A 15617-nucleotide genomic window follows, 5' to 3' on the forward strand; every position below is an offset into this window, starting at 1 on the left:
AATGGGAAAAATATTCTATTTACAGTAAAAACAAGTTTTTACAAGCAAAAATAAATAAGAATAGCTATGAAAGCTGTTTGTCCCACCTAAACAGAATTTAAAGCAAAAACCATAACAGAAAAAGAGGGGCTTGTATACTGTTAAAAAGTAACAGATCAAAAACTTATCTTGCACATATACGTATTTAGCAGTTTAGGCCTGCAATACACACAGTAACAACAAAAAAATACAGGGAGAAAAAGATGACTCACCTTTTCAAATTAAAGATTTTATTTAGTATACCCCTCTTCTTAGGTAGATCCACCAGATGAAAAATATGCCAAGATACAGGAATAACAAAATAACTTTAAATTAACAGCACAAAAAACATTTCTAAAAATTGGTCTTAAAATAGAACATAAATGAAGCTTTAATAAACTGCAAAGAATCAACACTTTATAGACTGTGCTTTCTGATCATAATGTAAAAAAAGTATAGCTTACAAAAAATAAGTCACCCAAAGACATGATCCATGGAAGAATAATTGATAGGTTGGATTTCATTAAAATTAAAAACTTCTGCTCTGCCAAAGACATAGTCCAGAGAATGAGAAGATAAGCCACAAACCAGAAGAACATATTTGCAAACAACATATCTGATAAAAAACTGTTATCCAAAATATAAAAGAACTCTTTAAATTTAACATTAAGAAAACGAACAACCCAATTAAAAAATGGAAAAAGATATGGACATCTCACCAAAAAGAGACACACAGATGGCAAGTAAACATCTGAAAAGATGCTCAACACATCATACATTATTATGGAATTGTAAATTGAAATAAGATCCACTACACATCTATCAAAATGGCAAAAATCTAAAACACTGACAACACCAAATGCTGGTGAGGATGTGGAGCAACAGTACTCTAATTTATTGCTGGTGGGAATTCAAAACAGTACAGCCACTCTGAAAGACAGTTAGGTAGTTTCTTAAAAAACCAAATAGGGGCCAGCCCGGTGGTATAGTGGTTGGGTTCGCCAGTTCGGATCCTGAGTGCAGACCTGCATGCCGCTCGTCAGGCCATGCTGGGGCAGCGTCCCACATAGAGCAAATACGAGGATGCACATCTATGACATACAACTATCTACTGGGGCTTTGGGGAGAAAAAAGAAAAAAAAGGAGGAAGACTGGCAACAGATGTTAGCTCAGGGCCAATCTTCCTCAGAAAAAAACAAAACAAAACAAAACAAAAAAACCCAAATATATTTTTACCATATGACCAAGCAATCATGCTCCTTGGCATTTACCCAAACGAGCTAAAAACTTATGTCCACACAAAAACCTGCACACAAACGTTTATTGCAGCTTTATTCACAATTGCCAAAACTTGGAAGCAACCAAAAAGTCTTTCAGTAGGTAAATGGATAACTAAACTGTGGCACATCCAGACAATGGAATATTATCCATTGCTATTATTTCATTCAGTGCTAAAAACAAATGAGCTATCAAGCCATGAAAAGAAATAGAGGAAACTTAAATGCCTATTACTAAGTGAATGAAGCCACTCTGAAAAGGCCACATACTGTATGATTCTAACTATACAACGTTCAGGAAAAGGTAAAACTACGGAGATAGTAAAAAGATCAGTGGTTGCCAGGGGTGGGAGGTGGAGGTGGGGAGAGGGATGAACAGGAAGAGCACACAGGATTTTTATGGCAGTGAAACTATTCTAGATGACACTATCATGATGGGTATATGTCATTACACATTTGCCAGAACTCATAGAATGTATAACACCAAGAGTGAACACTAATGTAAACTGGACTTTGGGTGATGATAAAGTTTCAATGCATGCTCCATGGTAACAAACGTTCCACTGCGGTGGGAGATGCTGACAGCAGGGGAGGCCATATGTGGGGGGAGGGGTATTTAGAAACCCTCTACTTTGCACTCAATTTTGCTATGAACCTAAATTTGGTCTAAAAAACAAAGCCTACCCTTAAAAAAATCCCACACCTGGAAACCAAGAAAAAACAACAACACTTCATAATCTTTTAATAAAGAAATCAAATGAGGGATAAAGAAAACAAGATCGTGAGAGCTGAATGACAATGAAAACCCCTGTATGTGAAAACTTAAGCAACACAATTAAATCAGTGTAAAAAAATAAAGATATGTGAACATCAGCGAGCTAAGCAGTCAAGAAGCTAGAAAAAGAGCAAAAGAGTAACCAAAAAGGAAATAAAGATGACAGCAGATAAATTGAAGTTACTCCCCTCAAAAACAAAAAAAAAACAAAATATGGATGATGATGGCTATTATGATTTCTAACTCTATGCTAAATAATTATTAAACCTCAATGAAATATATAAATATCTGGAAAAACATAAAATCATTAGAAGAAATTTAAAACTGGAATAGCTCAATAACCACTAAAGAAATTGAAATGGTAATCCAAAACCTCTATCCTCAAAATGTATTAGGTCCAGTCAGTTTTTAGTTGTGTTCTATCAAGCTGTTAAGAAATAAGTTATTCGTCATTTATACAAGTTGTATAAATGTATAAACCAGAAAGAGAGGAGTTACTGCCCAGACACAAGCAACCCAAATAAGACATTCACAGACTGAATTCAGAAGAAATTAAACACATGGTGTGCACATATACACACCCCAAACACAAATAATGAATAACTAGGGTTCACTCTAGTAATGCAAAGATGGGTTAATGTCAGAAAATTTATATGTGTACTTTCACACTAACAGACTAGAGAGGAAATACTGTACCATCTTAGCTGATATAGAAAAAAAGCATTGAAGAATTTTAAAAAGATGTACGTATTGAACTCTCAGCAAACCAAGAAGAGAAGAAACCTTCAACTTAAAGCTTACGTACCAAAAAGCTATAGTAAACAACATATTTAGTGGAGAAATTTTATACATATTCCCTTTAAGAGAAGAAGCAAGACAAAGATGCCAGCTTATCACTGCTACTGCTCACCTTCGTACTAGAGGTTCTGGCTGACACAATAAAAGTAGAAATAGATATGAGGATTAGAAGAGAAGGAGCCAAAACTGTCATTATTTGAGGATGATAGTATAATATATACAGAAAACCCACTAAGCAAAAAGAATTCAGCAAACCTGCTGGATAAACACATATAAAAATGATCATTATAAACTGTAATAGAAAGATGCAAAACAGCACCAAATCTTAAGCAATATCTATCAACTAATGGAAAGAAGGATGCACAAGCCTTTAATGGAGAAAATGTTAAACTCTATTACAGAAGAGACATAGAAGACGACCAGACTACCATGTTCACCGATAAAATGACTTAATATTATAAATATGTCCCCATGATTTATAAATTCAATGCAACTCCAATCAAAATACCAAAAATATTTCTTGGATGACTTGACAAACTGATTCAAAAATAGTGCAGAGGGCCAGCCTGGTGGTGCAAGTGGTTAAGTGCGTGTGTTCCGCTGCAGCGGCGCGGGGTTCGCCGGTTCGGATCCCGGGCACGCACCGACGCACTGCCTGGCAAGCCATGCGTGGCAGCGTCCCATATAAAGTGGAGGAAGATGGGCATGGATGTTAGCCCAGGGCCAGTCTTCCTCAGCAAAAAAAGAGGAGGATTGGCAGATGTTAGCACTGGGCTGATCTCCTCAGGGAAAAAAAAAAAAAAATAGTGCAGAAAAACACAAGAGACCAATAAAAACACTGGGGTCATTAAAAAGAAAAGGGAAAAATAGGCAAGCCACAGAATAAGATACATAGTACAATACCATTTATAGAAAAAACATACATTACAAATAGAAAACCCTAAAGACTCCACCAAAAACCTGTCAGAACTAATAAATGAATTCAGTCGAGTTGCGGGACACAAAACTATATACAAAACTCAGTTGCATTTCTACACACTAACAACGAACTATAAGAAAGAGAAATGAAGAAAACAATCCCATTTACAATTGCATCAAAAAGAATAAAACACCTAGGAATAAGTTTAATCAAGGAGGTGAAAGACCTGTATACTAAAAACTGTAAGACATCGATGAAAGAAATTGAAGATGACACAAATAAATGGAAAGCTAGTCCGTGCTCATGGACTGGAAGAATTAATATTGTTAAAATGTCCTTACTACCCAAAGCAATCTACACATTTAGTGCGAACCCTATCAAGAGTCCAATAGTATTATTCACAGAAATAGAACACACAATCCTAAAATCTGTATGGAACCACAGAAAGCCCCGAATAGCCAAAGCAATCTTGAGAAAGAAGAACAAAGCTGGAGGCATCACACTTCCTGATTTCAAACTCTATTACAAAGCTATAGTAACCAAAACAGTATACGCATAAAAACAGACACATGTATCAATGGAACAGAAGAGAGAGCCCAGAAATAAACCCACACATATATGGTCAATTAATTTATGACAAAAGAGGCAAGAATATACAATGGGGAAAGGACAATCTCTTCAATAAATGATGTTGGGAAAACTGGACAGCCACGTGCAAAAGAATGAAACTGGAGCACTATTTTACACCATACACAAAAATCAACTCAAAACGGATTAAAGACTTGAATGTAAGACCTGAAACTATAAAACTAGAAGAAAACATAGGCAGTCAGCTCCTTGACATTCATCTTAGCAATGATTTTTCGGATCTAACTCTAAAAGCAAAGGCAACAAAAGCAAAAATAAACAAGTTGGACTGCATTAAACTAAAAAGCTTCTGCATGGCAAAAAAAATGACAAGTCAACCTATTAAATGGGAGAAAATAATTGAAAATACATATCCGATAAGGGGTTAATAACCAAAATATAAAAGAACTCACACAACTCAATAGCAAAAAAAAATTCAATTAAAAAATAGGTAGATGGGGGCTGGCCCTGTGGTTAAGTGCTCGCGTTCCGCTACTGGCAGCCCGGGTTCGGATCCCGGGCGCGCACCGATGCGCCACTTCTCTTGCCATGCTGAGGCTGCGTCCCACATACAGCAACTAGAAGGATGTGCAACTATGACACACAACTATCTACTGGGGCTTTAGGGAAAAAAGGAGGAGGATTGGCAATAGATGTTAGCTCAGAGTCGGTCTTCCTCAGCAAAAAGAGGAGGATTAGCATGGATATTAGTTCAGGGCTGATCTTCCTCACAAAAAACAACAAAAAAAAAAACAGGCAGATGATCCAAATAGACATTTTTCCAAAGGTGATATACAGATGGCCAACAGGCATATGAAAAGATGCTCAACATCACTAAACATCAGAGAAATGCAAATCAAAACTACAAAGAGGTATCACCTCACACCTGTTAGAATGGCTATTATCAAAAAGACAGAAAACAACAAGTATTGGCAAGGACGTGGTGAAAAGGGAACCTTTGTGCACTGCTGGTGGGAATGTGAATAGGTGTAGCCACTATGGAAAACAGTATGAAGGTTCCTCAAAAACTTAAAAATAGAACTACCATATGACCCAGCAATTCCACTTCTGGGTATTTATCTGAAGAAAATGAAAATGTTAAGTAGAAAAGATATATGCACCCCCATGTTCACAGCAGTAATATTTACAACAGCCAGGATATGGAAATAATCTAAGTGTCCATCAACGGATGAATGGATAAAGAAGATGTGGTATATATGGTGATGCATTGCATAGACAGACCAGATACACGACAGTGGTCCTGTAAGACTAGTAACATATGGCCTAGGCATGTAGCAGTCTATATCATCTAAGTCTGTGTAAGTATATTCTATGTTTGCACAATGACAAAATTGCCTAACGATGGATTTCTCAGAATGTATCCCCATTGTTCAATAATGCATGACTGTATACACAATGGAATACTATTCAGCCATAAAAAAAGAATGAAATCTTGCCTTTTGCAACAACATGGATGGACCTTGAGGGCATTACGCTAAGTGAAATAAGTCAGACAGAGAAAGACAAATACTGTATGATTTCACTTACATTTGGAATCTAAAAAATGAAACAAACCAAGCTCACACATACAGAGAACAGATTGGTGGTTGTTGGAGAGGGTGAAGTTGGTGAAGGGGGTCAAAAGGTTCCAACTTTCAGCTATAAAATAAATAAGTCATGGGGAGGTAATATGCAGCATGGCTACTGTAGTTAACAAATTAATAAATTATAGTTAATAAATGGTGTCTATACTGCATGTTTGAAAGTTGCTAATAAGCAAGTAAATCTTAAACGTCCTCATCACAAGAAAAAAATCTTGTAACTATGTGTGGTGATGGATGTTAACTAGACTTATTGTGGTGATCATTTCACAATGTATACAAATATCGAATCATGTATACCTGTTATATGTCAATTGTACAATAAAAAAATAAAATAAAGAATAAAAAAATGAAATGAAGAAAAAACACACAAGAAAAGCTGAACAAAAAATTTTCATAAGTTTTTCCCAATACATACATGTCCTAGGACATATATCCAAGTGAGTACCTATTGGGGAGGGTAGATGGGAGTGAAGATGGAGAATAAAGGGAAAAAGTGTGAGGGATCCTCCATGGACCAATGATAATGACCATAATCTAAAGAGTACAAGGAACTCAAATTTGTGAACCTGAAATTTAAAAAGGAAGAATAAAACAAACAACAGGAAGTTTTGAAACAAATACACAATATTTTTGGATGGGAAATTTTAATAGAAAAGTATGAAAATGGCAATTCTTCTGAAACTGAAATGAATTAAACATAATCTCAGATAAAAACACAATTTTGCCTTTTGAATACAGATTTTTTTTAGAGGAGAATTCATACACTAATATCTGCAAATAGCTAAGGAAATAAAAAGAGAAACCATGAAGACTTGCCTTATTAAATATTAAAGCTACTCTAATAAGAAAAGGTATAATACTGGATTAGAAATAAACAGATAGAAATAGACAGTGGAAACAAAACCCAGAAAAAGATGCCAGAATATGTGAGAATTTAATATATGACAAAAAAGACATTTCAATTAAGTGAGAAAAGGTTTAAATAGGGAGACACAACCAATTATTAATGGTGGTGGTTTCCCCATGATGGAAAAACTTAGGGTGAAATTTACTTTCTTTTTAACTTATGTCTGCTTCATTTTCCTCCCAGTAAGCCCGCATTATTTAAATAAGCAGGAAAAACATGAATTATTAGTCAAAAATAAAAACAGGCACCTATAACAGAAGAATACCAAATGGATATTTTATAACCACTCAACTTTTAAAGTAAAAGATACACGAAAGTTTAAAACATTTAAATACAGTTCACAATTAAAGTCTTTCCCCATAAATTTAAAGTATTAACATATTTTTGATCAACTCACAGCTTTTTGCATTTCCTCAACCATAATATGGGGATAACAGCTACCTCTGGGGACTGTTGTTTTGATTAAATAAGATTATACATATGAATTCTTCTTTTCATTGATCTTTAAGGAATAAAAAAACAAAACAAAAAAACCTTGAGGCTCAAGAATGGGGCTATTATCAACAGGCATAAAATAGCCAACTTTAAGTGAGGCCTCAGGCTTACATTATTTTCCCAAAACACCATAAAAATGTGTAACAGAATACCACATACAGAAGTATTAGCAAAAAGCACTAGAAGACTACTATCTTAAAATCAAGTATTGAGGGAAAAAAAATGCAGCACAGCAATACCATTCTCTCTTTTCCTAAAAACAAAACCGAACAAAAAAACCCAAGCAATTTTGAATATTCTATTTGTCTTTCTGACATTGTACCAAGTAAGGTACAAGCAAAAAAGGATTTTAAACCACTATATATTAGGAAAGATTTACATTAGCTTTACAGTAATAAACAAGAGTACATAAATGTTCGTATACAAAGAGTCCTTTCTAATATAACGCTTAACTAAAAATTATCAGGTTAACTACCGTGTACATACCTACAAGTTTGTTTCCCTTCTAATTCTGATGGGGAGAATTCAAATCCTTGTGAAAACTAGGATCTATCAGATTCCCATTTCTCTCATTAAGTCCCATCAAAACTAGATTATAAAATAAATCAAAGAATTTTCCAATCTTTGGCATACAAAAGAAAAAGGATTCAACTTAGTAGATAATCATTAAAATAGAAATAAGGATCAATGTAGTAGGCTAAAGAAGTATAAGGAAATAAATATATTCCAGAGATACTTACTGCACCAGATGTCGCACCTAAAAAAAATAAGAGGAACAATATTTACAATGTGATAAATCATACCGTCCTTGAGTTTTAAAATATTTATACATATTATTTGTTCCTCATCCTGTCACACTAAATATCCTAAGACGGTCCCATATGACCTTTGTGCTTGCTCTCTTTCCCACAAAATAAGCATCTACAGTGCAAAGCATTTTCAAAATTAAGTGGCACTTTGAACTTGCAATCTGCAATCTCACTCGGAGTGAGTTTGAGAAGTAGTCACACCTCTGCACTTTTTGTTTCTTTTCTTACTATTTTAGGTGTCTACCTTGACTAAATCCCCTCTCTCTGCTATATTACTGAAGTACAAAATGCCTCAGAACTCTGATTCTATGCTTTAGATTTCTGGTAACTTCAACAATCTAGGCTTTAGACTTGTGCTGTACAATAGAGTATCCATTAGCCACCATACATCCCTGTTTAAATTAAAATTTAAATTAATTAAATAAAATTTAAAAACTCAATTCCTCCTCTGCACTAGCCACATTTCAAGTCCTCAATAATTACATGTGCCTAGCTGCTACTGTATTCAACACTACAGATTACAGAACATTTCCATCAATGCAGAAAGTTTTATTAGTTGGCACTGTCCTAAACTACTACCAAAACCCCTTAAGACACAAGGGGAAATGCACATTAGTCACGACATTCATATGAATAATCTTTAATTTTAGAAAACAGTAACTTAAAACTGTATTTAAAAAAGAAAACAAAGACTGTATGTAAAAAGGAAACAAAGTTTTATTTAATTACTGAGAGCAATCAAATGAAGCCACTATGGACATCAATGGTAGAGCCAAAGCATTTAAAAAGTAATTTAAAAACATTTTAAGGTTACTTTCCAAGATTATTTAGGGTAATAGTAACCAGCTCTAGATATCTAAATAGGCTAAAATATTATACTATGTATTTCAGAACATTATTTCAGCTTAAATAAGTACTGAAATTTCTGAAACATCTTAAAAAGATCAATTAGGTCTCATATAAACCTGCAGGAAAGCACATAGTGCATTTTAAAATGTTCCAACGCATAACGTTTAAAACAAAAAATGTTCTGTCATAAACATGGAATAAAGTTCAGCACCTTGAATACTAATTTATGTGGAACATTATTTACTCGTGGATAACTGAGGCATTACTATTATATGTTAGTCACACTAGTCAAAACAAACAATATTGGTAAGCGGCCAAAAAAAAAAAAAAATTATCACAGGGCTTACAAACTCCAGTGACTACAAGGATAAAGCAGGTAACAGAAAAATGACTATGAAGTAGTCTAGAAGAGAGAACATGCTCCATAGCCAAAGTATGGAGTTGCTATCCCATTCTACAATGTTTGCTGAGTACAAATATAGACGCAACTGGAGTTTTTCATGCAAATATTCTGAGTACCTACTGTGTTGATGAGGACCACTGTAAACAATAAATATTCATATCATCCAACTTTTCAAGATAAATTCAATCTTTGTGTAAAAAGATAAATTCAATCTTTATGTAAAGCCTGCAGACTTTAAATGTTAGCAACTAATTATAAAATTTAAAAACACTGTGTGGGCCAAAGTACATCTGTAGACCAAATCTGGTCCCAGAACTCCTGATCTAAAATTATGATAATTTCTTATGGATTCAATTATGAATGCTTTCCCTATTTTCCACTGCTTAAAAGAAAAAAAAAATCAGGAGCTGATTATAAAGCCCAAGATACACTGCTTTTATTCCTCACACTGTTTTTACAGTGTGAGGTTGCTACTGTCCAAATGAAGACTAATATATACCGCCATAAATGGTACACATACCTGCTGCTACATCCATATTATTTACTCCTGGCTGTAAGAAGAAAAATAATTAGTAATGTTCACCTTGTTTAAATAAGTTTTATAGAAGTCCCTCATAAAGCACAGTCAATCAGTCCCCTCTAAATATAATTCTCAAGCCACTGACTCAAAGATTCTTAGTAAATTTTAGTGGTTACACTTCCCTGAGCTTGCTATAAATTGTAAAAAACATCAGTAACCTGGTGCTACTGAAGCACTTTAATCTAAATGTTATATTTATATAATCACTTACATACAGATCCACAATCCTTTACCCACAATTCTGAAATCCGAATAGCTCCGAAAACCAAATTTTTTCAAATTTGGCACCAAATCTCATTATACTGGCAAAACCTACCCTGAAGGACATGAGCTCCCCATAGTCTTTATTTATCCCACCTCAGAGTGAATATCTATAAATTTTGCTATAGAAATATTGTTAGAAATTATAAGCCACTGTACAAGACCTCACAGGAAATTCTTACATTAATATATAGTATATGCAAAATATTACTTTACAATATTAAAAAATACCGAAATATATCTGGCCCTAGGAGTTTTAGATCAGACAGTGCAAACTTACCACCCCAGTGGAGTACGCAACTGCTGCTCATTACAACCACTAGGCTATCAGGTAATAAAGAAGCTATGCTAATTTGAGTATCATAATGATTTCTATATTGCTATACTACCCAATAAGGGTAATATGGCTATTCAAGGATTTTCTAAGTAATGTGCCACAGATGAAGTCTCATGAAATGTGGATTTCAAATGAAATCATCTGATTCCTAAATCTAGTACCCAGTATTAAATTACATCAATTTTTAATTAGCACTCAGTATAGCAAATGTCTACTCTTTAAGATTAGAATGCTACCAGATCAGGGCCGGCCCCGGGACTTAGCGGTTAAGTGCCCGCGCTGTGCTGCTGGCGGCCCGGGTTCGGATCCCGGGCGCGCACCGACGCACTGCTTCTCCGGCCATGCTGAGGCCATGTCCCACATACAGCAACTAGAAGGATGTGCAGCTATGACATAAACTATCTACTGGGGCTTTGGGGGAAAAAAATAAATAAATAAAATTAAAAAAAAAAAAAAAAAAAAAAAAGAATGCTACCAGACCAATAAAATGCTTTTGTCTGACAAATTATGCTTTTTAGTATTCTAGTCTTACTTAATGTAGAAGTAGTTTAATAACAAAGGATGTACATATAATATAAATATAGGAAAAAAATGTAAATGCCTATCATTCAAGAAACTAAAAGTCCACTGTGATTCCCGTCTTACATAACAGTACCAGAGGCATCTAAAAAGCTAATGATTGGTTATAAAATACACATATATTATTTCATATATAAAAGTAATCAAAACATGACAGAAAACAGTTATTTTCACAAGATTACCGGTAAGGCAGGCTGCATGGAAGCCTGAGACATATGAGACATCATCATTCCAGGCATTACTGAAGACATCATTCCAGGCATCTAGAAGAAAAGTAAAAAAAGGTCACTACATAAGACCAAAGAACTTAATATGACTTTAAGAATCTATCTGGTTACTAAAGCTAATATGTACAACTTAAGATTAAAACCCAGTTAACACTATACTACATGGATAGCATGCTTAGTAAGTGCTTGTTGAATGAATGAAGTATTTTATCAATGATCTATTTTAATACTTATGTCATAATTTATATGTACAGTCAAAAATTTTTTAATAAATTTAAAAGTTTAGACAATTATGTTCTGACCTAAATTTTTTTTTTTTATAACTTTATTTATTTATTTTTTTCCCCCAAAGCCCCAGTAGATAGTTGTATGTCATAGTTGCACATCCTTCTAGTTGCTGTATGTGGGACGCCGCCTCAGCATGGCCGGAGAAGCAGTGCGTCGGTGCGCGCCTGGGATCCGAACACCGGCCGCCAGCAGCAGAGCACACGCACTTAACCGCTAAGCCACGGGGCCGGCCCATGACCTAAATTTAAGAATATTAATTTCCTTTTAATTTTAACTTAACACTCATGTTTGTCTCCCTTCTTTGGAGTAAGACCCATATTTTTTCAGTATCTCTCACCTTTGATTTTTAGTATCTGCATTAAGCCAACTTTTATACCGATCTGGTCCTTTTTAAAATTCTAGATCAAACGTGCTTAAAATTCAGTGACAAAAAAGTACATAAAAAACACTCTCTTCAAACACAAATCATCTATGCCCTCTCTTGTAAAGAAAAACCTTAATAAAGCACATACATGAATATGTAAAAAAACCAAATATTACTTGGGAGCTTAATCTTGTCTACCAATGACTGCAATTTAAATCTATGAATTAATCTTTGCCCAAGGTATGAATAAAAATGAAGATTAACATACATTTCCAAAGGATTTTGACCAAATGCTGATCTATATCAGTAGTATAATCCCACCTTATAATTTTCATTTTAATATGAACAAATCTAAGGAAAACATGGAGGGGGATAAAAATTATATACAACCACCATAGGTACTAGGAACAAGGTAACCAGTTATTCAACAGTTTCAAATTAAAGGAACAATCTGAGAAATAGAAACAACAAGAAAGAAATAAGCGTTATCAGTCAATAGAGACATAGATTAGAACACTCGCACACTGAATTTTATTCCTTATGAAAGTCAACTCATGAAGCTAAACCAAGGTAAAGTACATTAAAATGAAGTAGCATGATATTAATGGATTAAAAAACAACAAAAAAAGTTTTTCTGTTCCTCAAATCATTCAGTAAATTGTTTAAATATCACTAAACAAGAACTGGACAGAAAATGCGTGATTAGAACTGGGAATATACAATCAAATAATAGTAAAAAAAAAATTATGGAATTAGAGAAATAATTTACACATAAAGGGGAAAAAAACAGAGCAATCAAATGAGAACTAAGCTTGTAACCTCTCCCCCTACCCCCACTAATTATACCCTCACAATTAATTTTGCTTTAGGCTAATAGCAAAGTAGGTGTGAATTCTTTAAGTACTAAGTAACTGACTATGGGGGAGAAGTATGCTGGGCAACAGAGAGAAACAGCTTGCTTTTTAAAATGGTTTGTATATAAAATCAAAAGCTAGTAACATATTCAAAAGCTAGAATGCTAAGCCAAATTGAGAAACTAAATTTTGAAAACTAAGAGAAAAACGAATCAAAGTATTTTCTCATAAGAATTAGACATTAAAAAAACTGAGGTAAAATCTCCATCATGCAAGAGAACATTTCCACACGGTAGCTGTACATATGAATGTAATTTCAAACTGAAATACTCTGACTTCATAAGACACACAGGGATGAAATCCCATTTAAAACACAAAGCACAGCGGCTGGCTCAGCGGCGCAAGCGGTTAAGCGCAGGCACTCCGCTACGGCTGTCCGGGGTTTGCTGGTTCAGATCCCGGGCGTGCACCGACCCACCGCTTGTTAAGCCATGCTGTGGCAGCATCCCATATGACGTGGAAGAAGATGGGCACAGATGTTAGCCCAGGGCAAAAAGAGGAAGATTGGCAGATGTTAGCTCAGGGCTGATCTTCCTCATACACACACACACACACACACAAAAACACAAAGCACAAAAAAACATCCACATAACTAAAGTTTATTAAACACTTATATGACTTATGAGACACACACAGCAAACAATATCTGAAAATCATTAAACAGAATTAGAGTTCTCTCAGACAGAGTTCTCTCAATTCTTCCTCTTCCTACAATTCAAATTTTAAAATATCTCAAAAATTTGCCTTTGACGAGAACTCATGGTATTGGTTACAAAATGAGAGTTAATGTCAAATAAAAAGCTAAATTCTCCCTCATTATCTTTGTAAATTCTGAGGGGCAGCAACTAGTTAAGCTTGTTCAACCTGACAAACATTAGCAAGATTCTTAAATTATGTATGAATTATGTATGAATATCTAAAAGTAAACAGATCATTAATATAATTTTAAACCAAAACTGTAATGTTATTAACATGAAACCAAAGGACAAAAATATAAATATGCAAAATATCATGTTTCTTATGAAAAGCTACTGCAAGATTTGACAAATTATGAGCTTTTCCCAGAGGCCTGAGCATTATAGAAAAGCCTGTTTACCAAAACCTGAAGAATCTACTTTGTGGAAATGTTATGATTTCTGTTTTTCATTAATTCTAGGATACACATAATATAGAGATGCATGTTTCAACGCATCTGACTGAAGCTGAATTCCTTCAGAGAATTTGTGTTGACTTATGCAGCACCATTAATCTAAGACCATTAAAATTTTCTAATTATTACTTTTCTGTTTTAATACCACACTGATAATGGGAATTCAGACTGCAAGCTTATGAGAATTGGCTTGTGGTTCATACCCTCAGAAGTGATTTTTCCCTCCCTCTGTCCAATAATCAAAGTTGAGACATTCAAGTTACTTTACTGTCTCTTTTTGCATGGTAGGTTTACTTCTTGATTCACACGGAGGGACTAACACTTTGGTGGTTCCAGCTTTATGTGAAGAGTATTTTCAACTTCTCATTTTAGGTTTTTTTTTCCCACTCTTAGGGCACATAATGTAGAGTGTCTCACCACTGATGACATCTTAAGTTCAATGAAAATGGAATGTTAGTTCAAAATGGCTAAAGGGAAAAACTCTTAACGTAGTTTCAATAATAAGGCCACAACAATTTCATAAGCCAGACCTTTCTTAAGGCTACAAAGTGGTAGTTCATTTAAGATTAATGTGAACCGCACTATAAAATCACAACCGTGTGGAGCTTCACAAACTTCCATTTAAGCTACTTTGGGAAATATATTAAGTGCCATTATTAAGAATTTTTAGTTGTTAGGAGACAGAGAGAGAATAGGAAGGATGAAAACATATGTAAGATGTAAGCTAAATTGTCTAAAATATTAAACATCTGAATTTTATGGACACTTTGGCACCTTGTTTTCTTTTTCTTTTTATTTTTTGTGAGGAAGATCAGCCCTGACCTAACATCCATGCTAATCCTCCTCTTTTTGCTGAGGAAGACTGGCTCTGAGCTAACATCTATTGCCAATCCTCCTCCTTTTTTCTCCCCCCAAAGCCCCAGTACATAGTTGTGTGTCATAGTTGCACATCCTTCTAGTTGCCGTATGTGGGACGCGGCCTCAGCATGGCCGGAGAAGCGGTGCATCGGTGCGTGCCTGGGATCCGAACCCGGGCTGCCGGTAGCGGAGTGCATGCACTTAACCACTAAGCCACGGGGCCGGCCCGTCACCTTGTTTTTTAAAAACAAAAAATAACTCAGATATGCTTTCTGATATACTTCATTTATAACTGGCGAAACATTTGTATATATATACTATATAAACAATCTTCTATTCTTTTAATGATAAAGGTTAAACCAATTATCGAGATGCTCTCAGAAGAATCACCACTGTGAAGAAGAAAAAAAAACTAGGGAGCACCACACAATCTGCTCAGTCATTCTCAGCATCCCAGTTTGGAAAATTTCTAATGTTAGATAAAAACAAGCATGCTTCATGAATCACTCTGGGTATTTTAAAAATTAAAATAAAAGGTACAGTAATAAAAGCAATTGTATCAAAGCTACAGCAAATTA

General features: G+C 34.7%; 1 protein-coding gene across 10 annotated transcripts in view; it reads right to left on the minus strand.

The window, feature by feature from the left end:
- PRPF40A (pre-mRNA processing factor 40A) overlaps positions 1-15617 on the minus strand; it is a 59815-nt gene that overhangs the window by 32515 nt on the left and 11683 nt on the right. For all 10 annotated transcript variants that reach the window (XM_087435216.1, XM_087435217.1, XM_014782418.2 and 7 more), the window contains 3 exons: positions 11421-11501; positions 10002-10032; positions 8161-8177 (listed from right to left, as the gene is read on the minus strand). In XM_087435216.1, the coding sequence (XP_087291342.1) occupies positions 8161-8177; positions 10002-10032; positions 11421-11501 (129 nt within the window). The remainder of the gene's footprint in view (positions 1-8160; positions 8178-10001; positions 10033-11420; positions 11502-15617) is intronic.

Source organism: Ceratotherium simum, chromosome 9, assembly GCF_057802395.1.
Source record: "Ceratotherium simum simum isolate JZ-2026a chromosome 9, ASM5780239v1, whole genome shotgun sequence".
In the NCBI taxonomy this organism is placed as follows: domain Eukaryota; kingdom Metazoa; phylum Chordata; class Mammalia; order Perissodactyla; family Rhinocerotidae; genus Ceratotherium; species Ceratotherium simum.